The sequence below is a fragment of the Fringilla coelebs genome, assembly GCF_963513975.1.
Source record: "Fringilla coelebs genome assembly, chromosome: 5".
NCBI classification, from domain to species: Eukaryota; Metazoa; Chordata; class Aves; order Passeriformes; family Fringillidae; genus Fringilla; species Fringilla coelebs.
Window position 1 is genome coordinate 67,313,918 of NC_140033.1, and position 22,677 is coordinate 67,336,594.

Genomic DNA, 22,677 nt, shown 5'->3' on the forward strand with positions numbered 1-22,677 from the left:
AGGATAACTGAGGTGTGGGCAAGCCTGTATCTATTTCCATCCTTCTGCCTTCTTAGCCAGCAAGATAAGTATAAATTATCTCTTTTTTGGGGGGATACCTTAGACAGAAGGTCTTACATACTGTAGCATGCACTATATGAGTCTACAGAAATCAATTTAAAATGGACTCTGCTTCCACAGTAGGAAGGTAAATTCAGGTTATTGAGACCTCAGTGGATATCAGCCTGCCAGAGGTCTGAATTATAATATAAATGGCAATTAAATATAATATACAACATGTGAAAAATAGAATAATACTTAAAATATAGGTAATATATAATAGATGAAATAATAGAAGATAATTACAATATAAGCTGTATTCATTGCAAGAAGACACTAATTTAAACAGTGATAGTTTACATGTCAATAAATGTCATTCCTTGTGTAGTCTGACAGACCTCCCCATTTGCCATAATCTCCCCATTCAGCGTCCCCTGAAGTCAGGGCTAAGGTCAGTCCCTATGTGGGCTCCTCACGCCCTGAAACCACAGCAAACCCAACCTGGCAGGATTCTGGATGGGGTCAGTTGCTGTCTGCCCGAGGCTCCCTCAGCAAACACCTGGCGGGCCGCTCAGCAGGGGCCCGGCCCGGTGCTCGTTTCGGTGCCCGGTTCGCAGCCCCGCCGTGCCCGGGCCGTGCCGCGGCCTGTTCGCACTTCCCGCCCGGAGCGGCCGCTACGGTGCCGGAGAGCGGCCAAACTTCCCTGGGGACGCGCGCGGGCGGTGACGCACGCCGGGGGCGGGGCGGAGAGGGCCGAGGGAAGCCGCGCGCGCCGGGGGCGGGGTCTGCGCGTGTCTCGCGCCGGGGGCGCGGGAGGGAGCGGCGGAGGAGAAGCGGCGGGAGCGGAGCCGAGCCGAACCGAGCGGAGCCGAGCGCGGGCAGCGCTGCCTGTCCCGTCCCGTCCCCTGCCGTCCCCTCCCCGCGGGCTGACAGGCAGGTGAGGGGCCGCGCTCGGGGCGGGGGGGGAGTGGGGGGTCGGGTTAACGCGCCTTGCCGTCCGCTGGGGGGAGCCCGGGGCGGGGCGGGGCCTGCGGGCGCCGGTAGCTGCGGGAGCAGCCGCCGCGCTGGGCAGGGGCTGCGGCGGCGGCCGGGCAGGGTCCCGCGTTGGCGGCGGGTGCCGTGGCCGCGGAGCCGCGGCGCAGGTAGGTGCGGGCCCGCGGCGGCTCGCCCCCGGGGTGCGCGGGCTGCGGCCGGGCGGAGGCAGGGGGGGGGTCGGGGCCTCTCCCCGCCGGGCCCCGCACGCTGTCACCGCCCGGGGCGGGGCGGCCCCGGTCCGGCCGGCGGAGCGCGGCGGGGCGGCCGCATCGCCCCGCGGGCCGCGTCCTGCCGGGCACTGCCGGCGCCCGGGCGGGGTTTGGTCGTGCCTCGCACGGGCGGTCATTCCTGCTCTGCCCATTCGCCTTCCCGGCCGGGCTTTTCCGCCCCTCCTCATTCAGCCCGTCCTTGGGAAGCGCACGCTTTTGTTATCTCAGTCACCTCAGCAGAGGTAATGGGGAGCGGTGTCTTTCTGCCCACACCTTGTGGCGGTGCTGGATTTTTGATGTTTTCTCTGTGAGCGCTGCCTGGTCAGTTTCATGGATTTTATTGCATCTGCTGTGAACCGGCGTCAGCTGACACGGTGCTTTGTTTCTGAGTGTGCTGCCATCCTGAAGCCTGTGTCAGGAATTGCTGCCCTTCCACATCTGTCTCGTTTGGAGCGTGAGCTTTGAAGGTTAGTTAGGAAGCACACGATTTATTGAACCTGGAAGTTGCGCGTTATGGTTTGTGCTGGTACGGGTGGAATGATTTAAAGGGAAGCCCCGGTGGAAATGGGAGATGCAAAGATGTAAAGAAACACCTATGGAGGTGCTGGTGGTGGTGGGAAGCAGTATGCAAGCCGAGAGAACGAAAGCAAACGGGTAAAAATAGAATTGTTCTGAAGAACAATGTGTGTTTTACATTTTGTCCCAGCACATTTTGGGGGCCACGCTCAATCGTGCAGGGTGGTTGTATCTGGATAGCCTGTTACCTCAGATCCAACAGGCTGTAAGCACAGAAAGTTGTCTGGTTCGGTTGTGGGGTTGTGATTCTCAAACAATGGCCAAGGATGTCTGCAGCAGTCACCTCCACCAGCTGCCTGCCCTCCTTTGCTCCCTGAGATTATTGCGTCTGTAGCCGTAGGTGGCTGCACACACATCTCCTCCTGAGCCCCAGCCTGACACGGTCCTGGAGTTTGTGTTGGAAACTGCAGCAGCTCGGATGTGTGCCCCAATTCAGGGTCAGTTATGAGTCAGCAGCCTTAGAGCCATTCCAAATGGAATAAGGCAAGAGAAATCACCAAATGGAATAAGGCAAGAGAAATCACCACCTTGCCCGTGCTGCTGTGACTGGAGTTGATAGTAAAATAGGGGATTTTTTCCAGTAATGAAAGCAATGATTATTTAGTTAACAGCTGTACTGAATGTAGTTCAGTTCAGAACTTTTATCACAGAACAGCAGTTCCCCAGAACAGTCAAGTCTATGCCTACTGTATCATCCAGAAATTTGGAATTGTCTCAATCCATCAGGCTGTAAGAGGGGCTGCAGCTAGAAAAAGGTTGGGATCTCCTGAATGAAATGTGAGTTTATCATAATCTTTGATATCATTTGAACTTCTTCCACCACTTCTGGGAAACCAATTTAAGTGTAATTAAATCACTGTTGGGATGTTAGCAGAAGCCCGAGCTGTAGAAAACCTGTTCTCTGGACTGTATTAAAGCAGCATGTTTTTCATAATTTTTAACATTCTTTTTGATCCTGTTGTGAGCTTTTTTGAGATTCCATTCACGTAACTTTTCATCTGTAATATGTGGCTAATGGACTGATTAGCAAAAAAGGCAAGTTTGGTATTTATGTGGCCCGTTCCCTTTTACTGAATTGTAAATCTTGGTGATGAGAGGAACCCTGGCTGGTTTTTTTTGAGGGGTTTTTGGTATTTAGTGGGTTCTTACTTTTTTCTTTCTTTTTTTTTTTTTTTTCCTTTCTTTCTTTGAATCTGCCACTTTTTCAGTTCCTGGTAGCAGTTGTATGCTGCTGCATGAATAGAAATATTTCACCATGCTATTGTAACCAGTGCTTGAGTTCCTTGCCCCTATTCCTTACTTTGTGAAGCAGGATACTCTCCCATTGTTATCTCTCACCCCTCCCTCTTTTCAAGCCTGTTCCCCTGAAAACCTCTCTAGGGTGAGAGTTTTGTTACAACTCTTACCTGGCTAAACCACTGGAGAACTCTGTTATGTTTGGAGGGTCTGGCTTGTTTTAGCTGAGTATGGTTTGGTCAGAAATATAAGTGTGGAGGGGTGCATGTGGCTTTTTAAATAACAGAACTAAACCCACAGTGTGCGTTCTTGCCCCTTGCTGGCCACCCTGCTGCAAGAGGAGGATTCTGTCCATTGCTCTTTCAGCCAAGAGTTTAACTCTGGCATGCAGTAGTAGAGCAGGAGATCCTAGAAAATCCAGTGCTGATGTAGCAATAGTGGTGTTCTGTAGCACGTGGGTTATGTCAATTTGGTTGTTGTCAGGGTGAGATTATGATGGAATTTTGTGGCTGGAGCGTGCTTTGCCTTGCACTGTGATGTTGCCCGTGGTGACTTTAGGCTGGCTGGCTGCATGGGGTCACTAGTGCTTCTAGGCACTTCTGAAATATCTTTAGTGCTTTGAACATTTTGTTTCTGCTGTTAGGAAGTGGCTTGTTGGTTGCATGCCACCTGTGGGAAAGAGAGAAACAGCCATGGATAAAAACACAAAGTATTTACTGACTTTATACTCTAAAATGAGCCTATAAACTCTCTAGTCATACAGTGACAGAAAATTAACATCCACAGGTCTTCAATCTTCTACATAATTTGGAGAGTCAGAGTTAATTTAATCAGTTTGTCCATAGGAAGTGATATGTGTGATATAAATGATATGTTGGAGTTCTGATACCTGTTGCTTTTTGTACTTTGCCTTTAAAAAGGGCATATGATGATTTTTTTTTTCTTCACATCTGCTTTATATTTAGAGACTTATAATTATGTCCCAGTCATTGCACAAAAGAAATCCTGGTGCACCTAGCCAGACTCCCTACGCATGAGTAAATAAAGATTTAGCTGAAATACATGTATTTATTATAACAATAACAAGCCTTTTTTTGAGGTCTTGTTTGTTTGGGAAAGGAGGTGGGAAGAAAGGGGACTGTGATGGTGACAGCAGACCCTTTATGCTGCTATCCAGACCTATGGGTATTAAAAGAAACAAAATTTGATGTCAGTTAAAAGTGCTTTTGCAAAGAAAGTGCTGTGTTAGGTCTTCCTTGCTGAGTAAGTAGATCCCCTGAAAGGGAAAGAAATTAACTAGGAAACTGATGAATGAATGTTTCTGGCTCTCATTTACAGACTTGCAGGTAGTTTTTGCTGGGTGGGATACCTTGTGTAGGAATGGGAAACAGAGAGGTGTCTAAAAAGGACAGGTAATCAAGATGTTTCCATGTTCTGTGGTGCCATTCCTGCCAACCTTTCAGCTGTAAGAAGTGTTTAACAGGAATGTCACTTCCTGTTTAGAAATAAAACACTCCTTTGACAAATGAATGCTGGCTTTTTTCCCTAAAACTGTTAAGGTCAGGGTCGATGATCTGCCTTTTACAAAACATATTTTTTTTAATATGTCAAAGTTACCTGAAGAATTTTGGGGATTTTCTGAGATGCTTTTCTGGGAAGATTTCTCTGTCTGTATGTGTGGGGGAGAATGTATCAATTCACATCTTGGGTTGAGTGAGACAGAACAAAGGCTCTATTACAGTCAGTGAACCTGGCAGATGTGGAAGTAGGTGAATTTAATATAAAAAATATAAAAAAAGCACCACCAGCACCATCCCCCCAGCTTTTAAAAAGGATTGGATATAAACAGATGGCAGTGCTTCAGCATTTATTTATGTGCTCTTTAGGAATGAGAGACAATTCTAATATGAATAGTTACTTTTTTGTCTTATTTCTGTCTTAATTTCATTCATCATTATTGCTTTCTTGCTGTCAAGGCCACAAGGGTATTTTGATAAACAACCCTGAATTCCATGGGTTCAATGCCTTCTGTCCTGCATTGGCTGGCTTGCTGTTTCCTAAGTTAACTTGCTTCTGTCCTTTTTGTGTGTACTAGTAATTAATTTAATGTGAAAAGTAGTGAGCCTTCTTACCTTCCAAAACTAGGCAAACCTAAAATCTACAAAATAGCCCTAAGACACAGGGGCTTCACACTTTTTATGTAAGATAATGTAGCAGCCATAGGTTTTGAAAGTGTGAGGTAGGCTAGGAAGTTACAATAATTCATTTTTTCTTCATTGGTACACCTCTGAGTTATTGTGAATCATGTCAGCTCTCTCATTGTACCCACTGTTAGGATTCCTGGCAGGCTTTTATTGGAATGGAAGCTTTTCTTTGTTTGGAATGCCATCTTTTCTACCTGCCCTCCCCTCTGTTCTGTCGACTCTGCAGTCCCTGTCGTACCGTGTAATGTAGACAAACTTACTTGCCATGAACTGTTTGGGTGTGAATTATGTAAATGGGAACAATTACTACCTCTGTTAATGAAGTCTAATGTGTCTGCTACAGTCCTTTATCAGACTAAGATGCCTCTTGTAAAGGCTGACTTTGCTTTTATTGTGAAACTGACATTCAAAGCTTTCCTTGTGCACACAGAAATCAGTGTGGCAAAGAACTCCTGTGTTCTGGAAGTTGGATGTGTGACTTCCACTCTGCTGCTGAGAGGCTGCAGAGGGGTCCCTGGGCTGTGAGATGCACTTGCCTGCCTGCTCTGTGATCCCACTCCTGACTATCAGGCAGTGATGCTGTTAAGGAATTGTCTCCATAGATGTTGCAGTTTGTCAGCTGGTGTCAGTCCTGAACAGAATTTGCAGCAAAGAAATTTGCAGGACTTGCTGAAGGCTGCAGGAGTTACTCTGAAATTCTTTTTGTTTTTAAATATATGGGCTGCATTTTCCCTGTATTTCTGCTGCATGTTTGTGTGCATTTGGTTGCTTGCTTACCTGGAGGTAGCTAATGTGCTGTTAGTGTTTGTCTTGGAGTAGTGGGAGACATGAAAGGCATTATTAATTTATGTGACAGAGAGATTTTCCAGAAGGTAACAGAACTTTTTTAAAAATGAATCTTCTGTGTTCTGTCAGCTGCAGACAGGAACACCTGCCCTCTGACTCATTGGTTCACCTAAAATAATAGGTGTAGGGGCTGAGTGTGACAGCCCTGCTGAACACATCTCATTTTATTGGATTCTTTATACTGAACTTTGATATTCAAGTGATCCCTCCTGAATTTCTTACATTTCTTCTATGTCCCAATATAGCTTTTATTGAAACCACTAGACCTTTTGACAAGACTCATGTTCCTGTTCCTGCCCTCCCTCATGCCTCAACTGCCTTGCAAGTAAATCTCCACGAAGTTGTGCAGGTGGCTTTTTCCTGTTCTTTTAGCGTGCCAGGTCCTGATCCTGCCGTGTTTTGAGGGAAGCTGGGTTCTGCATTGCTTCTCACTGCCTGGGACTAGGCTGTTGTAATGAAACAGGTGGATTTTAGTTGCTACAGGTTGCACTGCAGTACATCTAAATGACTGCTGCCAGATTATAAACATTTTCCATGTTAATGGTGTCTGTCTCTGAGTATTTTTGGACAGTCACCTATGACCTGCAAAGACATTTTCTTTAGCTGCAACTTCAAGCAGGATGTGCTGTTACCTGTTTTACAATTTTTATACAGAAAATGTGTTTATAACTGTCCTTTTCTAAACCTGCAATATTGTGTAATTCTTGCCTGTTCTTTTTCTGATAGTCTTTCTTACAAGTTTTTCCATAATCACTAGATAGTATTTTCAACTTATGTGAAAGCAGGTCAGGTCTTTGTGCCTGCAAAGGTGCTCTGCCAATTTAAATATATATAAATATACATATAAAGTTTTTACTGGGGTTGATGTGATACTTTTAAGGGTTTTTTTTAATTGGCTTGCATAGAGGATGCTCTTTGAAGTTTTCATTCTATTAATGAACAGCGAACAAGAGAGTTTTGTTTCATAATTGTAAAGTTCTGCAAGCTATCCTGAGGAAAAATGGTCTAGCACTTGCTTCAGTGCTAAGCCAAAAACAAAATCTGTTTTGTTTTTTTAAGCTCTTCATGGTGAGAGTGTCTTTTTTGTTTGTTTTTTGTAATCTTGGGTGAGGGTTCTTATATTGGCAGAAAAAACAAAGGTTTTTGAAATCTACAGGAGAATTTGCCTGGAGAAGAGGGTTAATAGATTTAATGCATTCACTGTTGGACATTGTTCCTTGTGGTTATCACCATCCTGTACGGTTAAGGGATGATTTATTTGTGACTAAATTTAGTCTCAGTGGAAGAGGAAAACAGTAACAGTGCTGCATGTTGGTCCCATGGAAGATAAGAGACCATACTTGTGAGATTCCCAGTGAAATGCTAGTGTGAGTCAGAATATTGAAAAACTAACTTTTCTGGTTGTGATGTTATCTGAAAGAAATCTTCCATATACTTTTGCTTGGTCTCTGGGATGGAAACTGGAATTCTTTCTTCTTCCTGATTAATTGGTATTGCAAAAAACTTTTTTTTTTTTTTTTACTTCCCTCACTTTGCTGTTTTCATGGTGAAAGATTTTTTTCCTGGTGTGAACTGTAATATCTGTGAAGTGTATCTACTTCTACAACAAAGTGATATGGTCAGTGATCAATGCTACTAGGAAAAAATAGGGGGAAAATAAAAGAGTTAAGATTTATCCTGTAATTTCTTTTTGATCTTGAACTGTGGCAAATCTGTGTCAGTAGAAATACTGAAACTGGCTGCATGTGTGGAAAAATATATTTAGTTAATATTGGAATATTCACAATTTTTAAGTCTAACAATGGTGTGGTGAAAATAATTGTCATTTCAAGGAGAATACTGGAGGGTTATGTTTGCTTGTTTCCAAAGACAACTTTTCATCTCAATCTGCTGCTTTTGAGTCAAAAGTGAGTGCAGTGTAATGCATGGCAGCAATAGCAGAGTTCTTCTCCCTGAGTTTCAGCTGTGCCAGCTCTGGGAATCCTTCCCATTACCCTGATCAACAGCTAATTCTAGCCCTTGGCTTTCATAGCTTGAGTTATTTGATGTTTCTGGAGTAGCAGAGGGGATGGTGCCTGCCTGTGAATCAAGGCTTAGAGCTGAGTGAGCACAGGACTGGTGTTTCCAGCCGAGGTGGTGAGAGCTCCCCTGCTTGCCCAGGATAGCTGGAGATGGTTCCTGCACTGCGCCTGCCGAGGTATCAGCTCCTCTCTGCTGCCTGGAGCTGCTTTTCTCTCAAGGATAGCAGCCACTTCCATTTGTTGGAAAGTATTCAGAGTTTAACAAAATGTTTGCTGATGTAAGGAGAAGGCAGTTCTCCATGGCACTTTTTCATGGCATTGCCCATGTTGAGGGTGAGGAGCTCTTTAGAAATTATCTAAAGCCTTTTGAGCTCCTCTGGTGTCTTGCTCAGGACTTTACCAGGTGATGCTTCTGTGTGCACCAGTGATGTACTTCCAGCAGATTTTAAACTTAGTGGTTTTGGGGTGAAGTCCTTTAACTGAAACACACAAGTCTAATCTTTTGGTTTGATTTAAACTCATCTAAAGCTGTTAATGAGTGTTTGCCCTGATTTACTGCGGTGAGTTTCCAGCAAGTGAATTAAGTGCTGTGATTTGGATTAATTTTCAGGAGAACCCTAATGAATGCAAGCTCTTGGTGGAATGTATTTTATGCAGCGTCTAAGAAATCATATCTGGCTTGTTTTGAGTGCTCAAGTGGTGTCACAGCAGCATTTTTAGCATTTTGATATCTCAAACAGTGAGGCTAGTCTGAAATAGCCTTTCTGTTTGGAAGAAGTGTTTTTCTTTTAGATCTGGGGCACAGTGTCTTGCTTATTGAAACAACTTCAGTGTAACACTGCACACTTTGTTGCATAGTTTATATTTCTGTACTGTTTTGCATAAGGATATGTAGTTGAAATAGAAGAAATGTAACTTGGGAACTGTAGGTGTTGCTTTGGCAGATAATTTCAGTTAATTCTGGTGGCTGTTTTTCCTTGGCCACTTCTTCTTTATATATGTGCTCTAAAATATTCTGTAGCAATATTGTTGCTAGCTTTTCTTGTCATTAAAAAAAAAAATCAGAGTGAGCACTTGAACATATTGAGAACTGCTCACAGAGCAGTATCAATTTCCATAAGCTTTGTAAAATTCCTCATGCCATTGTATCATCTATGAAATTGTGTGAAATTGATGAAATGCTGGTTTAGCTTGGCCTCTTTTCCATTTAAAGTTTAAGATCAAGCTAAACATACTGATACTTTTCCAGTATTTTTGCAATATTATTTTTTGGTCACTTCCTTCCACCCACTTGCACTGTTTCTACAATTTCTTTTGGAAGTGTATCCCTGTTTTAAACCTAATCTTTAACCTGTTTGCCCAGTTATTATCTCACAAACATGCTGGTTTGGAGAAATTCATTCCTAATATCTGGCAAACCTGACTTCTGAGCAGAAGGATAGGTAGATGAGAGCTGGTGTGAAAGGCAAGATGTTGGCATATATTAGATGCTGCTACTCCTTGGACAGTGGCTGGTACTCTTTCATCTGATGGGATCAGGGATATTTCAGTGTTCTAATTTTAATTTCAATTGAGCCCAGCAGTAACATGAAATAGTTTACACTGGAACAACCAGTGGAGAAAAAAAGTGAGAACTGTATAGTGGAATAATTTTTCAGTGCTGTAGTTCAGTTACATTTTTTACTTCTCTACTAGATCTTGGCAATTGACTTGATCTCAGCCCAGAGTCCCTGTGCTAAAGAGTTTCCTGCCAGTACTTGTACTACAGCATCATATTGCACTGCAAAAACAAAGAATTCTGTTGCATATGCCACCAGAATCTGTATTTAAAGAAAAAGCAGAGGGGAGAAGGAACAACAACAGGATGATGTCAAACTGTTCTGTGTTTTAAGAGGTCCCTGCTGTTGGAATATTATTTAATGGAATTAATCTCAACTGGTTAATGAGAAGTATATTTCAATCAAAATATTTTCTTAACCTGAACAAAGTTATATGTTACATTTAGTTTGGGAGAAAATAAGAGTCCAGAAGCACTTTTCAGTGGAGCTGGGATTCTTTTGTTCCTCTTAACCTTATTGGTCTCATTTCTGGGTCATTGCTTCTCTTTCAGATTTGCATCTGTGCTTGCTGAAGTTGTGTGGTCAGTAAGGATTTCATGATTGTTCTTACTTTTGGTTCTGACTTCTGCATTTGAAGTGGGGCTGACAGCAGTGCTGAGGAGCCTTCTGGTTGAGATCATGGTCAGCATCATTTAAGTCTGTCCTGCCTTCCCATTTGCATGATGATTTCACAGCACAAGGGTTTAGAAACTGTGTCCTGTGGAAGCTGGCAGTGTTTGAAGGAAAGATATACTACTGAGTGTTTTAGAATTCTGATTCTCTCACTCAGAAAGGCAACAGGTAAAGCATTAGGGCCAGGTAGAAATAGGAAGAAAGATTAGATGGCATCTGAAGGGTTTTGTCATTGCCAACAAAATTATGGCTTGAAGATTGATGGATTCTATTTTCCTTTCCTCTTTGCTGGGATAATATAACAATAGAAAAGCAAGAATAGAAGTTTCTTTTTGAGTTTAAATATAAGGGTTTAAATAAAACATTGGTTTTTTTTATTAGGAGGAATTGAAAAATACTGGAGAACTATAAATATAAGAGAATGTATTATAATGTGGGACAAACATTTGGTGATAAACTAGGTATTTAATGTGTTATTTTTATTGATGTAAATTTTAATATGTTACTCTTATTCATACAGATATGGTCCTGAGCACCGTGAGCACATGACTTCAGAGATGGAAAACCAGATCTGTTACACGTTGTGATTGGCCTTAAGTTGACTTATAACCATTGAAGAGCTTAACAGGAATTCTCTGATTCCTGATTTTTGCCTATCTGATTGCCTCACACCACCAGCTGAACCATGTATGGAAGCGCTCGTTCCGTGGGCAAGGTGGAGCCCAGCACGCAGAGCCCGGGGCGCTCGCCGCGGCTGCCGCGCTCGCCTCGCCTGGGCCACCGGCGAACCAACAGCACAGGGGGCAGCTCGGGGAGCAGTACTGGGGGTGGCAGTGGGAAAACCCTTTCCATGGAAAACATTCAGTCCTTAAATGCTGCCTATGCTACGTCTGGCCCCATGTACCTAAGTGACCACGAGAACGTGGGCGCAGACACCCCCAAGAGCACCATGACCTTGGGCCGGTCGGGAGGGCGGCTGCCTTACGGTGTTCGCATGACTGCCATGGGCAGCAGCCCTAACATTGCCACTAGTGGAGTTGCCAGTGATACCATTGCATTTGGAGAGCACCATCTGCCCCCAGTGAGCATGGCATCCACTGTGCCTCACTCGCTGCGCCAGGCCAGGGACAACACCATCATGGACCTGCAGACGCAGCTCAAGGAGGTGCTGAGGGAAAACGATCTGCTCCGCAAGGATGTGGAGGTGAAAGAAAGCAAGCTGAGTTCTTCCATGAACAGCATCAAGACCTTCTGGAGTCCTGAGCTCAAAAAGGAGAGAGCTCTGAGGAAGGATGAAGCTTCAAAAATCACCATTTGGAAGGAACAATATAGAGTTTTGCAAGAAGAAAACCAGGTATGTCATCTAATGTCGCTGCTGTGTTTATGTGGTAGCATGATTAAATGACTTTAATAAACTTGCATGTTACACTTAAGCAGCTAAATTAGATTGGTGCTTTTGTTGGGTAATTGATGTGGCTAAAATGTGTTTTCAGCTTGCAAGCCCGTTTTTAGATGTTTCTTGTCAGACTTGTAAACTACCTTGAATGCTCATTTTTCTTTGGGTGTTGTGTGTATTTTTCCCCTAGGATCGATGGTAACCACTTGGTTTCCTTTTGGAAGTATTTATTCTGTTCATAATTAATATTTTTGTGTTTATCTCTGGAAGCATTCTCTTAGGTGCAGAATGTACTAACTGCTGACCCCTAGTATAACTGCACTGTTGCTGAATGTTGACAGATTGCCATTAAAAACAAGACTAAAGTTACACTCACTGGTATTTAGAGTTAAAACATCCAGACCTGCAGTTTTCGCAAACATATATAAATTATGTTCTTGGCTACATTTAAAAAACACTGTTTAATACATGCTTGCTATTCTTTTTTTCATAAACTGTGCATATCTTCTTATGCAACTATCCTAAAGCAACCTACAGGGTTTTTTTGTGGTGGTCTGGCCAGTTACAGAATAGGCAGAAGAACACAGATTCTCAGGTGTCTAGGTCTTGGGTCTTGTGCATCTTAAAAGTATCTCCAAATTAAAATAAAACTCAGAGGCTGATTAAAAGTGAGGTGTCTTTGTAGTCAGTTCTACTGTTTAAAAGCTTTCTTAAAGTTCTTCCACCTAGAGCTCCTTGGTCCTGAAGTAAATATTTGTCTTTGAATGAGTGTCCTCCTGTTTAGTTGTTTCTGGCCAAATGTGGGTTCAGCACCTCTCTGGACTGTCAGGTAAAAAAACCTCATTATTCTTATGGAAAATAGACCCAGTGTCCAACTCCAAAAGTTCCCTGGAATGTAAGTCAGCTTCCATCATGACAAAATTACTTTCCCTATTGATCATTTTAAGTTTCCGTAATTGAAATGTGACTGTGTTCTTGTAGCTTTTAAGGTATAGGTGCTATTTTAAGCCATGCTTTTTGTAAGATTACTTTAGAAGGTGAAGGAGAGAGGGAAATGCTGGAGGAAAAGGGTACTGCTTGTTGTACTCAGCTTTCAGGTAGCCTGTCTTAAAGAGTAAATTACTTTTGGTTAGTGATTAGTCTACTACACTGAACCTTTCTGCAATTTTCTTTTCACTTTTTAAAGAGCTTGAGTTGAAGAAAGGAAGTTGCTTTCCCTGAGATAGTATGAAATAATTTAATGAACTTGTCATTTACCTTTATAGCTGTATTCTTACCAAATGGTAAGTATCGCCACATGGGGCTTGTTAAGGTCTGTGGCACTTTGTCTTCTTTTACTTATGTCATCTTGGAATGCAGAAAACCTGAAGTAAAATAAATTTTTTGCAAAGGTAGGATTTCTTTAGAAGCAATAATGTAATGAAAATTTTAGTTATGATGGTGCAGTACCAGGATAACAAATATCTGGAATACCAATCACTCAACTATTCTGGTGTTCTTTGCATTTCAGTTGCAGGTAAGTCTTTTAATTCTTAAATTCTTCTCATTTTTGGCTCTGTTTTCATATTGAAGAGGCTGTCTTGGGATACAATAACATTTTTTCTGAAATCAGTTTTGACATTTGAGGATGCTTTGGAAATCTTGCAAGAAAAATGCCATGAATATATGGTTTAAAATGGATTAAGCAATTACTAAATATGACTACAGTAGAGAATAGTGATTTCTCTATTTTAGATTTTTTTTTTCTTTGACTTTCCTTTATCCCCTAATTAAACATTTACAGATATTTCTAGGCTGCTGTTCTCTAGGCAATCACTTTAATTACTACCACACTGGTGGAATTGTATAACTTTGGTCCAAAAGTAAGAAGGGTGCAATTTAATAGTAAATGGGTATTATTGCATTGAGCTGTAAAAACTAAGAATGCTAATTAATAGATTATAGTTAGCTAACAGTGTGTTGTAATTAAATTCTGAATTCACTGTGTCTGTTACACCCTTTTGGAGTTGGTCACTTCAGCCCTTCACGTGGAAGATCAGTTTAATAGGATTTTCTCTAATTAAACAGAAGTCTGTTTAGACTCTGAACAAGGAATTTCCCAGATGTGTTGGGGGACCACAAATATCTTCATTACCTCTTCAGCCTCCTTCTAAAATGGGTTCCAGTATAATTGCAGGAACTGGAGTTTTAGATTTAGTTATGAGTACTTCAGCACATCACTTTTAAAAAGACTTCTTGCACGTGTAGTGCTTGTGCTTTATATAAAGTTTATCTCACACCAGTTGTATTGTTAAAAATCGACTCAACTCATGGAGCCAAGATGCTGGCTGACTCATACCATTATCTGATAGGCATCTCAATCTCTTTCCTGTGGTCATGGCTCTTTATTCTTCTACACACACTTGATTGTCCCTGATTGTATTGCTGCTCTTGTCACCTCAGCTCGAGTGATGGAATTGCCCCTTGGGTTAAGGAGTTGTTAAAAGTACCTGAAAATGTGAGCCCTGCTTGATTGCTACCTCAGCCTTCTATGAGTGACTTGGAGTTTTCTTTCTTGTTTCTTGGAACATGTATAAGTAAATGTATTGCTTATTGATTTGCAGGACATTTTCCGGGTTCAGTAAAGCTCAGAAAATGATGGGGAGATTAAAGAGCCTGTCCTAAGGCAGTCACAGCCTTTTGGCTGTCCTCCGAGGGCGCTAGGCAGGAGGGATATCCTGGATAGAATCCTGAGAATGCCATGCACATGCTCTCTGTAGCTCTCACCCGGTTGGGCATCCTGTAGTCTTGCCCAGCTGTGGTCTTTTCCCCAGTTGTGGTGCAGCACAGCTGGATTCATCAGATGCTCTGGGCAACTGCTGCAGCTGGGGAGTGGAGCTTTATTTCCATTCTTTGTTACTGATCCTGAAGAGACAGAAAATCATTTCTTTACATAAATGGGGAATGTGATTGAAAGCTCACTTTGAAGAGCTCGAAAGTAAACATGGAAAGTAGTCCCGTAGTTAACACAGATTCTTGGAAAAACACGACAGTTTTCAGTGCAGTGTGAATGACTTAACCAGTCATTCTTCACAAGAAACCCAGAGGAAAGTGCAAATGATTGCTCAGTTATGCAAACCATGCATATTCAAGGATGAAATTGATGAAACCAGTAAACAGGAGCTTGGTTTTGGCATGGTGTAACTCTCCTCTAAATGCTTTAGTTTAGAGCTGTATTTTTCTGAGTTGAAAAATAATTTTTTTAGTGTGTGTGGTTTAAAGCTTCCCTGGAAACCCCTTCATCAGAAGCCAGGAGAGTAAAGGAAAGACAGTGAGTATGTTTTGCACCATGACACAAATAATTTGCCTAGAAACTGGGCAGTGGTGGGGTGATGTGAAACTCAAGGACAGAGGAGTTCCTCTCAGTTGAAAATTGCTGGTGATGAGGTTATTGTGCCTTAAATAAGTGGTGCAATGCAAATTTGATGTCTAACGCCCTGCACTGAAATTTCCATGTTTAACTGATCTACTTTTAAGATCAGATTTATGTTTCAGCTAAAATAGTGTGGTACCGCTGAAAACATCTTTTTACTTTGATGCATTTCTGTGGTCTTTTTGTGGTTAGAGACCTTGGATGTCTGAGTCAGAGAGTTTAACCAAGAAAATATTTCTGAAAGGAGTTTCACCTGGCTTGGGGGTAAGCACTTGGAGAAGATTGTACTTTATTATGATGGATATATTCCAGCATTTCACCAGTGCTCCCCAGACTCAGAAGTATTTTCTGTTTCTTCGTAGTGTGTAATGAGCATCTCATTTTCAAAAGTGTAATTGTTCATGTGTTAACCTCTTAAATGCATTGGGTGCTGCTGTTATGAGATTGAGCTTCTAATGAGTACATTCTTTCTCTGAAAATGAGTTTGAGTCTCACTTCTTCATTGGTTTATTTTTTTTTAATTATGTATTTTAAAAAAAATTGATATCGATCTTAGTGCTGTGTCATTCTATTACTAGCCCCATTTCTGAGCTGGTTATTCATTGATAGAAAATGAAGCTTTATTCCATTCTGGGTGTTTAATCATGCAATATATGGTGGTTCCATAGGCACTGCTTAAAGGCATTCTCTGTTTTGCATTTAAATAATTCCTTCAATGGCAGATGCCTGTTGGCTCTCTAGATTTCTGCCTGCTTTAAGGTTCCTTCTGTCATTCCCCAGCTGCAGCATGAAATTATCATTCAGTTTTCATTCAGAATAATTTAAAACTACCTCCTCAAGAGTGCTTGGTATCTGAAGTATTTATCAAGTTGCAGCACTTTATAATGACCTCAGAAATTGTCATGTGATCACCCAAGAGAACACCCTGTGTTCTGTCTCTTTTTTCAATTCTGTAAGGAAATAAAACTAGACATTTTGTGGTTATCTATATTCCCCAAGGCCCTGTTTGTCCTGTGTTTCCTCTTGAGGTAGGATCTAATACCTTGTGTTGCTTTGAGCTCTAGCATAGGCTGAACAGCTGCTCTCTAGTTGATCCATTAAACATATAAGGGGAATACTACCAACTTAAAAGCAGCTTGGAATAAAACAGGTGACGTCAGTGGTGCTGTTGAACTTAGTAGTTTAACTGTGCTTTTTTTGCTGTTCAGCTGGAGCAGGGATTACTTCAAATTCTGCAGAACTTAGAATTATAGCAGAAAGAGTTAGCTCTTTAATATGTATTGAGTCTGTTCAGATATTCCTAACTAGGGTGGCAGTGTGTTATTCCACCATTTAGTGTTTATATTCCTGAAAAGTCTTGTCTGTAATGCTGTGTTTCTCTAGAAGCCTTTGTTCCTTTCAGCACTGTTGTATTTATGGTGTTTGAGTTAGTAATTTTTTCCTTTAAGTGTTCTTGCTTTCTAAAGTATGAACTAGGTAGCTTCAAACTGTGTAAGGCTTCCTCTTTCTTAGTCGCCCAGTGGACATTTAACAATGCTAGGTGATGGCAATAGTGCAGAGGTGCTCCTCCATTACAGGTAATTTCTGCTGATGTTACAGCTTTACAATGCCAAATCCACCATTCTCATGTGTCTCATACACCACCTGGCATTGATTTTAGGAGAAAGGAGAGGAGCACTTGAGGTGGAGCTGCCAGGCCATGGAAAAAAGTTTGTAGTTGTGCTGGTCTTAGGTCCATCTTTGAGGTGTACTTCTAGGACCAAAAACTGAAATAGAACTTTTTAAAACTCTTGATACTAGGAAGCCTCAGAGCTATGAAGATGGTCAGCAGAGTGGGCCACCCTGACTAAACTGTTAGTTGGAAAGAACAGGTTTTTTCCAGCAAAGTAGATTTCTAGGATACAGTTAACAGTCCAAGGCAGAGGAACTTTTGTATTTAGGATAAATATTTGTGTATCTGTATGCTCTGAGATAAAAGCTAGAGACCAAAAGAGTTTAGAGGGGACATTTCTATGCTCTGAAAGTATGGTGTTTGATAACTCATGAAGAGCAGTCATGCCAGCTATCTGAACTAGTAACTGAAGAAAAAACCATTGTGAAATGACACTTCAGGCTCAGCTGGCAGGAGAGGAATAAGGGAATAAACTTGGTAGTGCTCGAGATGTTCCAGTTTAGAACTCCTTTGAATATATTTTCTGTATACACTTGTGTTTAGGGGGCACAATGAAACAGCACTGTGCTTCCAGTAGTGATTTGTGGTGATTTGAGATCCTCAACAGAAATCAGATTACAACTGCTTGCCAGCAGGTAGCATAGCTGTTGAGGATTACACTTTTTTTTCCTCGAATGGATAATGCTTTGTAGTTCTTCTGCATAATTTTTCACATAATCTGTTGAACACATAGGAAAATGGCTGCATCTGTTAAATGTAGTGGATCATAATTATATCTCCATTTTTTGTCTGAAGATAACAAGCAGTAGACCTTGAAAAGAAAGTCCTTTCAGCAGAACTTAGTTTCATAACCCACAAGGTCTACATAATTATGTTTTTGCATAGTATTTTCAGATTGATATTGGTTCTCTTGGAAAGGTCAGAGTCACCATCTGTAGTGGGAAAAAAATACAAGGACAAAGTGTATTTAGCTTCCTTCTGTGGTGATACCAGTTGTTCTGTCTAAGTGATTTGTTTAGTGCTTGCAGTGGCATCACCTTGCACTGTGAAGCAGAAGGGGGTGTTTGGTTATATTGGCAGCCTTGAAAAGCAGGTAGCAACTCAAGGTTTTGCAAAGTGCTGTTGGAACTGAGAGATCTTTGTAAATCACAAAAAAACCTCCTTGATTTAGTGATGATTTTGCTTCCAAAGAGTTAAATATCCTGAGAGAACTTTACTTTTTTTTCCCTATTAATAACTTTTCCCTATTAATAACACTAAACCTTCTGTACTGTTTGGGGAGATTGAGGCCCTCGATCATGCATTATGTTTTGCAATTGCTAAGGCAGTATTGACATTTAAACCATAAAGAAAAGAAAGAAAGGATCTTCTATCGGTATTTAGATCAGTATTTGAAGAGATCTTGTAATAATCCAATTTTTTACCAGTTGGCCTCCATTAAGAAAGCCTTCTTAGGGATTCACCCTAGGAAGAGATTGTGTTCTTTAAAGAAAAAACAATCCCAAACAAACTATCCCCCCCCCCCCAAAAAAAAAAAACAACCAAAACCAACCAATCAAATAATGAATCCCCAGCCCCCCAAAAGCTTAAAGTAGTCTTGTTATGCACGTGTGCTTCCCAAAATGAGCATGCTCAGATGCCAAAATACTGGCGCACAACACCATTATGGCTTTTTCTAGTGATCATTGCTTTAGAATTCAGAGGAGTTAAACTTATGTATAACACTGACAGGAATAAATACCATGTGACTGCCTTCTTCAGTTTAATTTTAGCAACTTGGTTTGTAAACTGGAATGCTAAGTAATGTACAATCATCAGTAAACCTAACGAACTTGTTGCTTTTAAACTGTTTCTTGAGCTAGATACAAGATTTTAAAATTAATTTATGTATTACTTCTTATTCCTGTTGCTATTTAAGTGATTAAAGTGTGTGAGCAGTGGGCTGCTTTTGCTTGTCCCTGGATAGGAGCTAGAGGTCTAGGATCCCCTTAAAACAGGGAAAAATGAAGTCCTTGCTGCTCTGTGCTGCATGCAATTCCTGTTAAGGACTGCTTTTAAAATCTAATGATTGTTATCACTGTTTTGGAAAATAAATACTATAAGCCAACAAGGGTGAGCAGCTGGCTGGAGGCAGTTAGGTTCTTCCAGAATTTGATTTCACAACATCAAAATTAATTTGAAGGCAGTATATAGATTTCTGACCATTTTGGGCAGTTCATTGCAAGCATGCAAAATAACACCAGGTTGTGGGGTGATGACTTTTTGAGTTTCAGGTGTTACACATAATACACTTTTATTGAGGGAGGGAGGAAGTGATGGAGATCAGCTGCCTGGGAAAAATATATTTTTCAATGCTTTGGGGATAAATTTTACTGTAGGTGCTTTGTTTAATGCCTGTTCCTCTATGATATCTGCATTGTAATCAGGTTCTGTAGTGTGTTGTTACACATTTCTGTTTCTGCCCTGGTACCCCCTCCTGCTTCTTCCATTCTCCTCCCCCTTCCCCTGCTTTAGTGGGCTGGAGAGAGGAGCAGGGTGACAGCAAGCAAGTAATAAATGGTAATCCAAAATGAAGCCTCACTGGTATCTGTACCAAATGCATGTTTTCCTGGCCAATACAAAAAGTGTCTTTGAGTTCTCATGAGCAGCACTGTGCAGGAGCAGGCACTTCACTGAAACATTTCACAGGGGCAGCCTTGCACACCAGACAGTAGACTTGACATTGACTTTATGGATTTGTTTGATCCTCCTTATCAAATGATTAGGTACCAGCTACCTTGGGTGGTTAAACTTTGTGAACAGATGGTCTTCTAATTACATGTGGTTGTGGATTCCAAAGAATGCAAGGCCATGCACTTCTTCTGATGCTTCTTGTCACTTGTTTCTGAGATTAAAACAAAGCAGCAGATGAAGTGCCATAATTCAGAAATTAAAATCTTATTTCTTCAGGTACTTTGTACAGGATATGTTTCTTCCATAGTAGTTGATTGCTCCTTGTAGGGGGATACGCTATAAGAAAATAAAGGTAGTATAGAAAGTAATCTTACCCCTAAGGAGTTGCAGCTGGGTCAATTAGCAAAGATTAGGAACAGGCCTGACTTTAACAGGCCACAGGTGTAACCAGTGAGAAGAAGAGTGCTATAAAAGAGTGGGGTGGCTGGTTGGGAAGGGAGCTGGAGTCAGTTGGCTGCTGTGTGAAGAAGAGTCAGTGCTCTGAGGAGCTGCCCACGAGAAACACCCAGAAGGTATGAGACTTTTGTGATAAGGAGACAACAGTATGGAACCCCTGCAATACGATGACAACAGCTCCTGGCATTAATATTTGTTATTAATATATGAAATATGTATATGTGTACACCCCCGCACAAATCCTTCCCTTTTTAATGCAGTGAGATGAGATGTATATACCTTTTTCCTTACAGGACATGACATTGTCTGAGTAGTGGTCTGATTTTTAGTGAAATCATGTCTCAGATGACAAATACTTAGCTTTGACTGAGGGGAGGGAAAAGCTTTCTGAACATTTATGATTATTTGTGTTGTAGCATATTGTCTTTGAGCAACCTTGTACCTACAGGTTCTTGTCTCAAGCTTAACCTGTTGTTTGACTTGTTACTTCTTTTACTTTTTTAAAAATTTTACTGTTGGCATAATTCATTAGACTTCATTAGACACGTTTTAAGTGGGTATTAGTTCTTGGATAAACAGAAATAAACCATGAGACAACAAAAGTAACTTGAGATAAGTGGAGCTTTTTCTTTGTTAGAGCTACCCACGCAGCCTATTGCAGCATCTGATCTCACAGCCAGAAGCTTCCATGAGGCTGATCTTATGTCTCTTTCTCTTTGGAGACATGGGAACGTTTAAAAGTAAACATTTGAATTGCTAAAGGATTCAGGGCATCATACCAAAGCTCTTAAAATGTTATAAATGTCAAAATCAATACAGCTAAGAAACACCAAGCTGTTTGGAAAATAAAATGTCTCTGTGGAAGATACTACTCCTCCATAGTTAATGAATGCCTTGGATCTGATCTACAGAACAGTTGATTGATGAGAAAGAGACATGTTCTGTAAGAGTGGTCATATTTTTGTATTGGACTAAAAATTTACATGAAGTTCTGAAAGTGTTTTTGGCTTCTGTGGCAAGAGGTTTCAGTGTTTCTTTTGTTGGATGAGAGAAGGACATCCATGAAGAGGATAACAATAGTTTTAGGCTCAGAATTAGTGCTAATAGGTGAAATGATGGATCTCAGAATTATCCTGGAAAAAGGAAATGGGGAGACAGAACAAGCAGAATAAAGGCTTTTAGGTCGTTAGGAAATGTTGTGCCCTGCACTGGAGACTTAGGAAGTAACTGCCTTATTTCCCTCAGTTGGGTAAATGTGGTGAATGAGATTCTTCAGTGATGCTTTATTTATTTTTGTTCAGTTTGGGAGTGCCTATGACAGTGTTGTGATTACCAGATACAGCTTAGTTAATTCTAATATTCCAGTATTTTTCTGATTGTGCAGCTCAGTAACTCTGATGAGAAGAGAGAGAACAGTTTTGGGAGAGGACAGAGGTAAAAATCTAGATAATTTTTTGATCTCATCAATTGTGGCATATTTGTATGGCTGCCATTAGAATAAGAGATTTATGTACTTTTCTGAAATCTTCCTTTGGTTTGCACACAAGTTAATTTTAACAGATGTTGTTGCTTGTGAGGATTAATAATTTATCTGAAGCAATTGTACAGTACAGAAGACCTACAAGCATAGGTGTGCCTTTTTTTTTTTTTTTTTTGAGGGTAGAAGAATTTCCCAATCTTCATCAGCCTGTGTATCTGTTGAGTAAAGTTGAATTATTCTATTTGTGGAAGCTTTGATTTGGAGGACAGCATTTAAATCTTCTTTTTCCCTTAGCTGATGGGTCAGGTTTGGCCATGCAGTTGTGAGCCTGTTAATGTGTAACCATTTTAATAGGTCTGAGAGCTTAGTTACTCAAAGGAGGGACCTCTCTAAGAAACCATAGGTATAGTTTCATATGAGAAGGTAAATAGTGTGCTCTATATGTGCAGCCAACAGCACTTCTTATGGGTGAAAGAAAATTAACTCTGCCATTTTATGATCCTCTTTGCAGGGATGTGTTTAGACTTTCTCATCACTTCACTATGCCTGGAATGTTCCAAAATATGGAATTATCTGCAGTAACTTATTTTGGAGGTGGGAAACTGAAAAATCACCTTGCAATAAAATGAGTAATATAGATTTTTCTTAACATGGATTTAATTTTGGTATGAACTAGCAGATGGTTTTGAGAGAATGACAACAGAAAAGCTTTAAGAAGCATGATTTGGCCAGGATTTGTGAGAAGGTCTATGCGCATGTTTGACCAAAGAGTTGAAGTAGGTGTGGGTACTGCTGTGTGCACTCAGGTTATTATTTATAATACTTTTTGCTGTTGTGTAACATCCTAGTGAGATTCTTATACTAGTTCCTCTACTAATTAGTGATTAGAGGAACTTTGTAAGCCATTTTAGTTGGAAATTGTATACCTTCAAATTGCTTTTACAAAACCCATCTTATTTTGGTTTGTTCTTGGTTGTAATGCCCTAAATATGTTTACAACTTACTTTAAAGTTGTGCTTTGCACTTAACATACAACATTTGAACAAGTGGTTGTACTGCTGTTACAATCTCTCTCCACAGTCTTCCACGAGTAAGATTCAAAATCCACTGTTTGTGACTTAAAGAGGGTTGTAAGTTACAGTTTCTATCCAGGAAAAGCCTTTTCCTTTATTTTTCTGCTAAAGCTGGGAA

General features: G+C 41.0%; 1 protein-coding gene across 10 annotated transcripts in view; it reads left to right on the forward strand.

Annotated features, from left to right (window-relative positions):
* Positions 1–881: 881 nt before the first annotated feature.
* ERC1 (ELKS/RAB6-interacting/CAST family member 1) overlaps positions 882–22,677 on the forward strand; it is a 274,434-nt gene continuing 252,638 nt past the window's right edge. For 9 of the 10 annotated variants that reach the window (XM_084206748.1, XM_084206754.1, XM_084206752.1 and 6 more), the window contains exons 1-2: positions 882–976; positions 10,918–11,751. In XM_084206748.1, the coding sequence (XP_084062874.1) occupies positions 11,083–11,751 (669 nt within the window). In that variant the 5' untranslated portion in view covers positions 882–976; positions 10,918–11,082. Of the gene's footprint in view, positions 977–1,081; positions 1,182–10,917; positions 11,752–22,677 lie in introns of those variants that run through there. The other variant, XM_084206750.1, reaches the window with a different exon arrangement.